A 10,666-nucleotide genomic window follows, 5' to 3' on the forward strand; every position below is an offset into this window, starting at 1 on the left:
AAGTTATGAGCTGAATCCCAAACTTCCACTTTCTTGGCATGTTGAAGCATACATCTCTCTCACCCCTAGGTGATGCAACCCAGACAACACACCAGCATTTACACATAGAGACACGGTCCAATACTACATTTTGTACTAGCATTCTAAAAATGCCCAATCCTGGTCACTGACAGCTAATGGAGGGCTGAGAAAAAAAGGGAAGGGATTTACAAAGAAAGCATTCTTGTATGAGCTTTGCAAGTCTTGGCAAGGTCTTTGGAGACGATGAGAACGTTTCCTACAGTAGTCATACAATTCAGCCAAGCCTCAAAACTAATGCTTCTTTCCATCATCCTTTCTCTGGGTTGGACAAAGTATGAGAAGTTTCTACAAAGCTATGTTCTAGTCTGCCAGGCAGCTAAAGGGAAAGCACCGTCACAGCTTCCACAAGTGAAACAAGACCAAATCAGGGGGACAGCATGATGCAAACAGCCCCTGTTCAAAGGCCAATTGACACATTCTGCAACATCCCCAAGTCCCATTCCCTATTTCAGAAGCACGACCACACTAACCGGGCCTCTAAATAGCTAATGTAGAAGATCACCTCTAAAACTTGAACGAAGTGGAGGAGAACTAACAGCCTCACGTGCCTAAAGTTGCTCTGGTCAGGGGGTGCTGCCCAGAACAGCAGCACAAGCTGGAGCCGAGGTGTCCAAGCCATACGTATCCTTGTCGCAACAGCAGGGAAGGAAATGCATCACCACACAGAGTGCCGTGAGCGGGCTAAAACCTGAGGTACAGCTGCAGCCTTTCCTCAAGGTTGTGAAACAGCGCAGCTGCTCGCCGGATGAGGAGCAGCCCTGCTGAAGCCATCTTATCTCACCAGCAACACGGTGGGCTCGCCGAGGCCACCCCGCCAAAGGGAGGCCCGCGCAGCCGGCGGCCCAACCCGAGGAGACCCCACAGTGCCTCGTGGGAGCTCCTGCGGACGTGACGGGGAGCTGCGGCTCCCTCGAGCCCCCCTCCCGCCGCAGCCCCGCGGGACACCGGCCTCCCCCCAGGGGCAATGGCGGCGCAGGGGCAGCCGCATCCCCCTGTCGCCCTGGTGACGGGGTCCCCAACTCCCCTCCTCCGGCCGACCCGCACCGCCCGCGAATTCAGCCAATCGGAAGCTTTCTTCCTTTCCCCGCCCTCTCGCGGCTCCTACTGGCCGGGTCCTTCTTGCCACGGCGCTCTTGATTGGCTCACCCTCTCTCTTTCTGTCTCTCTCCCCGCCCCTTCCGCCTTGCTCGGAGGGTGACTGGCTGCGGAGGAGAGGGGGCGGGCGGGGAGGTGCGCCCCGCCCTCGGGGGGCAGGCGGTGTCGACGCCGCGGGTGTCGCGAGCGAGCGCGAAGGTCGGTTCCCCTCGGGGCATCCAGGGCTCCTTAAAGGCGGCGCGCGAGCCCCCCCTGCCCCCGCTACGGACTATGTCGGTGTCGCCCGTGAAGCGGCAGAAGATGGAGTCGGTGCTGGACCAGCTTAAACACCACACCACCGTGGTGGCTGACACCGGGGACTTCAACGGTGAGGAGAGGCGAAGGGTGTGTGTGTGTGGGGGGGGGCACCCCCGGATTCACCCGGGGGGCGGGAAGGGGCCCGAGTCGGTGGTCCGACTCGTCACCGCACCCCAGCCCCCTTCCCCAGGCAGTGGGCGCGCCCGGCCGAGGGAGCGAACCACCGCAGCCGGCGGGAGGGGAGGGACGAACCACTGCGGGGGAGGGGGAGCGCTCCCCGCGCGCCCCGGCCGTTAGGCGGGCGGTTGGGGCGGGGCGGGGGGGGGGGGGGGCGGCCGCGGCGCGTTGCGCAAGGTCGGCGTTGAGAAAGGCGCCGTTGCCCAAGGCGGTGCACGGACAGCACCCGCCGCGGACACCTCTGCTCGGGGGCGCCCCCGCCCCGAGCTGAAGGCTGCAGAGGACCCCTGGAGCAACTCGTATTGCACACCTCCGAAAACCGTAACTTTTTAACCTAGTGACGTTGCGTTGCAGCCGGTAACTTTCCCGGCTGCAGCATTACTGCTGCCAAGGGTAGTCAGGCCTCTTGAAGGTCCCAAGACCTAGAAAGGCACGACTTTTTGGCGCTGATAACTTATTCCAGTGATCGACTGTTGTGGCTACTGGACTCCTGGTCTTTGCAAAGTCTGCCTTTGTAAGAAACCATGAACCACATAATATATTCAAAACTGAGATCCGAGGAGATCACTCACATTAATGTGTTGTCTCTCTACGCGTTGCAAACCACTGGTAGTAACACCACTTCTGCAGTTACAGCGTAAGTGGTTCTTACACTGTTTATTTTTAAATTGAGATTGAAAACTGATGAGCAAAGCTCTGTGCTAGTTAAGTTTGCAGGTACTTGTTTCTTCTTGTGCCATAGGTTACATTTAAATCTAAACCTTTGTAACTGGCAGGTTGTAGGTTGGATCCAGTTCAAATACATTTGCCAGAATCTCCAATGATTTTTTTTTTCCCCAGGGTTTGACCGGGTGCCTTATAGAAAGCATGTACAATCCCAGACATTCAGCACCATGTGCTGTTGCTAAGATGTCAAGCCTGCATGAGTCACTGTAAGAGGAATTCACATTTGCTGGTATTTTAACACACTTATTCACTTGTCCAGTTCAAATGTGGGTTTGGCAGACTTTAGCTGAAGGTCCATACGAAGAGGCAGACTTGACAAGAGAAGTTCTGTGGGGCTAATGAAGTTGATTTTTCCAAAAGCCAATGCATTTTTTTTCCTATATATATTTACATATAAATAGCAGAAGCAAAGAAAATAACGCAAGAGTGCTTTTGTTTTTTGTTTTTTGTTTTTTTTTTTATTTCATGAGAATGAGCAAGCACTCCCCTTCCTTATGAAGGGAGGTGGAGTTAGATTATGAAGCTGCTTGTTCCTGAACTGTCAGTGCTTGAAGTCCTGTACAGACAGGCAACTTTCTCAGTTTATTAGAGCTGAAAAATCCCTTCACTGAATTTTGCTGGATTGTGTAGAGCAACGTGTTTTGAGACCTGTTCTGCCATCATTCAGAACTGCAATAATCTGTCTCCTACATTGTTTATTCATCACCTATAGGATTAACTATCTTAAATGGCTACTATCAAATGTCTTTCTATATTAGTAAATTTAAGACTGTAAAGAAGTAGCAGCAGCTCAGGCATGTGTCCCAAACATGAAGTTCTATGTTTATGTATATACATGTGTATACACTGACACTAGATAACACATACCTGCTACATATTTTGGACTACCTGATTTGAAGAATCAGGCTGAGAGCGACATGGAGAAACTGTTGCTTGCCTTGAAGAGTTGGTCTTGCGTGACAGGGAACCACAGCCTCTGAAAGGTGTAGAGCATTGATGCCATTTTGTCAAGCATTAAATCCAGAGTTAGATAAGTTTACGCCTGTAAGATTTGTGTGCCTTCAAGTAAAATGTGTGCTGAAGTTGCGTGGATCTAAAACACTCCCTTGCCTACAGTAGGGAAAAGTCATAATAATGGCAGAGGGTGTGTGGTAGGAAGGGGGCTGAATGCTGTCTACTGGAAGTTTTAACATGCCCTTCCAAACACTTTTGCAGTTGATCTCTAGCTACCAGTTGTTGAAAACTGGCACAAGAAGAGGTGCACCTCTTGTCACAAATATAGCAAACAAGGCTATAGTCAACATCTGACTCCCAGTTCAGGTTAAACACTGATTAAGGTGCAGTTGTTGCTAACACTCTATGCCAATTCTTGTGTAGATATAAAGCTCATCTGTATCATGCTCCATAGAAAGATGCTAGTTGAAACTGCTCCTGAAGCAAAAGACAAACTGCCTCCTTCACTTGCATTTGTGGAAGTGGTGATTTCTTTTGTAGCTGAACTAGATTGTTTTGCTTTCTGTCTAAGCCAGATGAATATATGCTTACTCTTCTCACCAGTTCTCCTTGTGGTCACGAGCCAAATGTGGCCCAGCAGTGGATGGGATTCACAGACCTCCCACTGAAAGCTTGTGCTGAACAGCTGAAATACAGGCTGGATTTTTTGTTTTTGAAAGAGCTATTTCTGAATTACACCATCAGCCCTATTCACCTCACATTGAATTAGCATCTGGAAAATACTGAATAACTATCATCTGAGTGTCTACAGGAATACCTACCTAACCTTTTATAGAGAAAAGGAAATCAAAGAGTTTGTCTTAAACACTTGCTTTTGACCTTTAGGAAAACTGGGTAAAAGACTTAATGAGATTACTAATACTTCTTGCCAGAGACCTGTAAGTTCTTCACAAATCCTGTAGTTCTGGAGAGAATTAATAAGCTCTGTCAAAATATACCTCTCAAGTTGTTTACTGTGCTTCAGAACTGTGTTTTGCTTATGTACTTCATTTTAAGCAATATCCATATAAATTAGTATTTTGAAGGACCTGTTAGTATGGAATGGAGCTCTCTCTTCAAGGACCAGAATCATTGCCTAGAGGAACTCATTGGGGGAAAAAAAAATTTTCTTCTATCACTGCAGAAACAAAATAGTACTTTATCAACTTGGATCTTCATCCCTGACTGCAATATGCTGAGGAAAATGTATGGGTAATAAATATCTTTTTTGACATTCAGCTGTGTTACCAAGAGAGTTTGTAAGCAGAAATTGCTGAAGGGCCTGTAGAGGCTCTCATGCATGTGCTGAGTCAGACACTGCATGCCAGGCAGCTCAACTGTGATTAGGGCCAGAGAATGCACAGTAACAGCCTACTTTGATAAACAACTAGTATCACCTGAAATAGGTGTTGTACAGGGCTTAAGATAAGCTAAAGTTTCAAATATCATATATAAGGAAGTAGGCCTGGTAGTACAAGGAAGTTACAAGACCAGAAACTAAGAAACTGTGTGCAACTACTTGGAAAAAAAAAGTCATTACTTACTGCATTTTAAAACTTAGATGAATCTTTCTTTTGTTCTGGTTTCAACAGGTATATACAAATAAACCCAAACATAACTGCTAGAAGGGAAGAAAGATTTTTTTTTTTCCTTTCCTTCTACGCTATGATTCTTGGAATTCAGCTACATTGAGAACATAAGGATATATGTAAGAAATTTCAGATTAGTGCGACTTTATGATGTCATTTCCACAAGTTTATTTCCTTTGGGTAATGCCTAAAGTACTGGGTAAACTTTACCTGATCTTGTTACTGTAGCCTTATGAACTGGAACATCTGGCAAATCTGCCAGTTTTCAGGTAATGTATTTAAACAACATTTTGCACTGATTTGCTCTGTCATGAATGTTACTGTCCTACAGCCGTAAGCATTTACATTCTTACATATCTGAGTAAAATCCTTCTTCTTACTCAGGCCTGCTCATTATTTTAAGCAGGCTATTTTTATTTTCCCAGCAATTGATGAGTACAAGCCCCTAGATGCAACAACAAACCCATCTCTGATACTAGCTGCTGCTCAGATGCCAGCTTACCAGGAACTTGTGGATGATGCAGTTGAGTATGGAAAAAAACTTGGTGGGTAAGTAAAGTTTTCTTTTTATCTCAGTAGAGCTATATTTAAGATATTTTGTTTATGTAAATAGCATTTAATATTATTAGCAATGTTCTAGACTTTTCCTCACATGCTCGTGGGCATTTCCCTTGTCCCAGAAAGCTTCAATCCCGAAAAGAAAAATTCTTATTGCCAGTTTCAGGTGTGCTTTTTAGAGTGCATCTCCATTTAACCATTCTGACATAACAGTCTAGGACTGCTCAGGAGAACAGTCCGACTTGATAGCATTATAGGAGATAGTGTATGAAGGCTAATATTATTGGTGATATATGGAAGAGAGAGAGGGCAGAACATCTACCCAGAGCAGAAGTAGTTACTTGACCAGTGGAACAATGTTAAATGGGTTGCAAAATTCTGATCTTCAAATCTATGGCAAAACTTGACATTACTATTCCCACTAGCCCTACAGAAGTAAGTACATTCTTTTTTTCAGGTCAGAAGATGAGCAGATCAAAAATGCTTGTGACAAACTTTTTGTATTATTTGGAGCGGAAATATTGAAGAGGATACCTGGCCGTGTGTCAACAGAAGTAGATGCAAGGTTAGCTTTTTTCCTCTGGGTTACTGTGTCTATATGTACATACAAAAAAAGACATTATGCAAGTTGGAGAAAAATATTCTTGAATAGATAGCTCATTGTTATAGGACTAGCAAAAATTTGTATTGCTACTATTTGTTCAATTGGAGAACTGGTTTCACCTGGTTTGCTTGACCAAGACTTGTTCTCATGAAGTTTTGTCACCAAGTTATAATCAATAATACAGAGTTTGAATTTTGGTCATCCTCCTGTAGTTCCTTAACCAAAGGAAATCTTATGCTTCCAGTATATTTAAAACTTTGCTCATTCTCTTCTGTGTGGTATTGTCTTATCCTCAAAAGTTACCAAAAAAAATCTGTTTTTAGCAATTTATTGCAAGACTTGCATAGGATTTGTCTTTGCTAATTCATTTCTAATTTTCAGATTCTACATTTGTTATGAAATGCTTATTGAAAATTTTAGTCTATCACTCTCTAAGAGATCTCAAGTTCTGGATCCTCTTAATCAAAGAGTAGCAGTGCTGTCATAACTGCTCGATGGGATTACAAGGGAGCATCTTCAACTAAGAAGAAAAAGCTATTGGAACAGAAATGCTAATGAAATAGGACACAGGACAATTGTCCTGAATGTTTTTTTTTTTTTTTTTTGGGGGGGGGGGGAGGGAGGGACAGGGAAATCAGCAAAAGCTCTTGATTTTAAGCAGTCCTGCTCTTATTTCAAAGGTTGTCCTTTGATAAGGAAGGAATGATTCAGAGGGCCAGGTGCCTCATCGACCTTTATAAGGAAGCAGGAATTGGTAAAGATCGTATTCTCATAAAGCTCTCTTCAACATGGGAAGGGATCCAGGCTGGCAAGTAAGTATTTATGTACCTGGTACACTGATTCATAGCATGTTTTTGGCTGTTCACAGGCATTTGACAAATACGTTCTACACTTAAAATAAACAATTGTTTTGAAAACATTGCTCCAGGAAATCTGTTACTAGGGCTACAGCTAACAAGCAAGGTGCTATACTAGAGCTATTAGTTGAAATAGGAAAAGTTTGTTCCTATGAGAGCCAGACTGTTCCTAAACAGAATTTCCTGAGATAACATGTTAAGTGGTCTGCATTTTATGCAAGGGAGAACATTGAACAGATCACGTGTTTGACAACATGCATAGTAGTCTGAAACTTAGGGTCCATCAGTGCAAAACATGGGGTCTGTTACCTTAAAGCTTATACACTGTAGCACACCTCTAATTTAAGGTTTTAAGCCAAGAACTTCAGTAGTTCAACCTACTAGTTTATTATGAGAATGCAAAGTCAGTAGGTGAGAAAATCACCATTAAGTCAGCCTTTGTCTACAGGGTTCTGGAAGAGGAGTATGGGATTCACTGCAATATGACCTTGCTGTTCTCCTTTGCTCAGGCAGTTGCCTGTGCTGAAGCTGGAGTTACTCTGATTTCCCCATTTGTAGGACGTATCCTGGATTGGTATGTTGCAAATGGGGATAAGAAAACCTATGAGCCTTCAGAGGATCCAGGTAAATTTGCCTGTGACACACTGCTAAAAACACATTAGCTACTCATCCAAACGACAAATTACTTTTATAAATCCAAACACATGACAGTGTGTGTGTGTTATAAGTAATCTTTGAGCTTCCAGTGAATTACTCTGAAAGTCACTAATTTCTCCTCTTTAGGTGTGAAGAGTGTCACTAAGATCTATAATTACTACAAAAAGTTTGGCTACAAAACTATTGTGATGGGTGCTTCATTTCGAAATACAGGAGAAATAAAAGCGCTTGCAGGCTGCGACTATCTCACTATTTCACCCAAGCTTTTGGCAGAGCTCAGCAAAGAGTATGTCAAGTTAACTCCCACACTCAGTGTTAAAGATGGTAAGTCCATTTTTATGTAATACAGCCTTGTTCAGTCTCCCTTTAATACCAAGCACTAACAATGTATGCTCCCATCTAATTCTGTGCTGCTTGCTTCCATTCTGTTTTAGAATAAAGCTTGAACCCCTCTCTAAAAAGGGTATTACTGTTGCATTACAACTGTAGTGCAGTTGCTTACACATAGTCACTTCCTTAGGGTCTTGGTTTCTGTTGATCACACTATCCAGAGTTAAGATTTTGAGTGTGCTTAAGTAATGTGCCCTCCCTGTGGGTCCTCCTCACCCCCCAGAAGACAGGGAGGACAGAAGAAGGAATTTTATACTTCATATGCTTGGGATGAAACTTTGCTAAGTATTAGCAAAGATGACAAAATTGGTTTAATCCTTATGTTAACAGTATATTAGTGAATGTTCTGTTAGCCCTAGATGTGTGTGTGTTTAAAAAAAAAAAAAAAAAAAAGTCTCCCCTTCCCCCAAAATTGTAGAAGTGAATCATATACAAGACTAAGTGACTTGTTCTAGTGATATTTTGCTGTCATGGTTTTGAATATGTTCCCACTGCACCACTTTTGCTTTTCCTTAGTCCTACTAGAATTTTACTGCAGAATTTAGAAGATCAGATTTGTGCACAGTCATAGCTATGGGTTGCTACATACAGTGTGCTAAATAGCTGGTAGGCATATTATCGGTTGGACTTTTGTTAGGCACTTGCCAAATAATCAAAGACCTAATTGTTGAGTATGTTTGCTTAGATTGTCTCATTGCCTTAGGACTTTTGCATAATTCTTGCTAGTGAGCACGAAAGTAGCATGCCATTGAGAAGCAGATACAAAGTACAAATGCAATACAAATGATTATTGTATTGTAAGATAAACTGAATATCTAAATTTCTTAACATACTGAAGTAATCATACAGAGCAGTAACTTTTACATCTTTTACATCTGAAAGCATGCTGATATAGCAAGTCACGTTGAAAGTGGTGCTTGGAATTTTTCAATTGTTAGAGATGGTCAGAAACTTGACATTTTTAAGAAGTTTGTGAAATTTGAATCAATACCAAGCTGATGATTTTTTTTTTTCCTCTTTTAATTCTACTTATACAGCTCAGGCATGTGCTCTTGAGAAGATCCACCTGGATGAGAAAGCATTCCGCTGGCACCATAATGAAGATCAAATGGCTGTGGAAAAGCTGTCAGATGGGATCAGAAAATTTGCTGCTGATGCAGTTAAACTGGAGAGAATGTTAAAGGTAGATGCTATATTGTGCTGCATCTTTCTGTCTCTCAGGTTTCCCCAAATAAGCAGCAGTGGGTTAGCTGAAGTAAGACTAGGAACCTGCGAGCAAGTCTGATAAAGTTTTATACAAGTGGTATAACAAGCAGCAAACTGACCACCTAGATGGAATGAACTTGGTGTCTGCATTTGAAGTAAGCTTTGCTTTACTGCATGTCAAAAAGGAATTCATTCCAGGTGTATGCAGACACACCTGTCAGAAGCTCAAGGCAGTACTTAAAATGGAAGCTAATCCAAATAACACTTGTCTCTAAGTGAAAAGCCCCTTAAGTCTAATTCTAAACATGTTGGTTTGTTAGCAGTGATACAAGACAAAGTTAATACTCTTCAGATAGTGAGTTGGAAATAAATCATACTTCTACTCATTGCAGAAGGCATTAGTTCTTGTTGACAACTTTTATTGACTAAAGCCTGCATTATTAAAGCACAGTGCACTTCCCAAACTTTTGCTAAACTACAGTTTGTTCACTTGTTTTTCTAGGAGCGAATGTTCAGTGCTGAAAATGGAAAATAGGAAAATCATCGTTTTCCTGGCTGGTCAAGGTTGAATGAGTGGATCATTTGAAGTTAAATGGATGTACAAATGTCTTACCTGTAAAAGTCTTATGCTATATATGGATAGATTTTCTGTATTATGCTTTTTTAATCAATTTGCAAAGGGACAAATAGAAATTCAATTTTTGTGGCACTCTTGTCAATACATTCAAATTAACACATACTTTCCTTGTAATGTGATCATTTCACTGTTGCAGGGGATTCAGTTGATTGGAATATTGATACTGTGTCAGCCCAATAAAAGTTATAATGCTGCAGTTTGTAAGTATAAAAAAATTTTTTTAAAATCTGCTTTCCTAACAAGTTAAGGCAGTTTCTTTTCATAACCTTAGCATGACTAAAAGGAAGAAAAATTTTAGCCTCAAAGAGAATCTGATTAGTTATTAGGCTTTTTCTGATGATCACTGCCTAAAGCTGGTTAGAAAAGTAGCTAACTTCTTAGGTAGTGACACTTAATCATTGTAATACCAGAGAGTTGGACACAGAGGTGGCCCTGCATGTATGTGAAAGAAGAAGTAAATGAGACTGAATGTAAGAGGCTAGTCCATGATTTCTTAAGATCTCTAAACATGAATTCTCTGCTGTCTTGCCTGTTCAGCACTGTGCAATGAACCCACACTCCTGCTTCATCAAAGGAGGGAGTTTTACCAAGTTAGTCTTTTTCTTTATTTACCTTGGGGTGTCCTTTCTAACAGTTCAGATTTGGAGCAATCCTGGATGATCCAAGTACCAAGTTAGGGGAAAAAAACACAGGTTCAAAAAGCCCCCTATGGTAGAAAACCCACAAGTATTCTTAAGTCTTGCTCTGGAAGCCACCATAGTAATGCAGTTTTTCCCTCCCATTGAAGTGCTGTTTGCAG

General features: G+C 42.5%; 1 protein-coding gene across 1 annotated transcript; it reads left to right on the forward strand.

The window, feature by feature from the left end:
- Positions 1-1,290: 1,290 nt before the first annotated feature.
- TALDO1 (transaldolase 1) lies at positions 1,291-10,063 on the forward strand. The gene is made up of 8 exons (XM_026110702.2): positions 1,291-1,543; positions 5,384-5,507; positions 5,974-6,081; positions 6,801-6,932; positions 7,426-7,601; positions 7,761-7,958; positions 9,062-9,207; positions 9,733-10,063. Exons 1-8 carry the CDS (start codon positions 1,447-1,449, stop codon positions 9,763-9,765), a joined length of 1,014 nt encoding a protein of 337 aa, XP_025966487.2. The 5' UTR covers positions 1,291-1,446; the 3' UTR covers positions 9,766-10,063.
- Positions 10,064-10,666: the final 603 nt, after the last annotated feature.

Source organism: Dromaius novaehollandiae, chromosome 5 (genome assembly GCF_036370855.1).
Source record: "Dromaius novaehollandiae isolate bDroNov1 chromosome 5, bDroNov1.hap1, whole genome shotgun sequence".
Lineage (NCBI taxonomy): Eukaryota > Metazoa > Chordata > Aves > Casuariiformes > Dromaiidae > Dromaius > Dromaius novaehollandiae.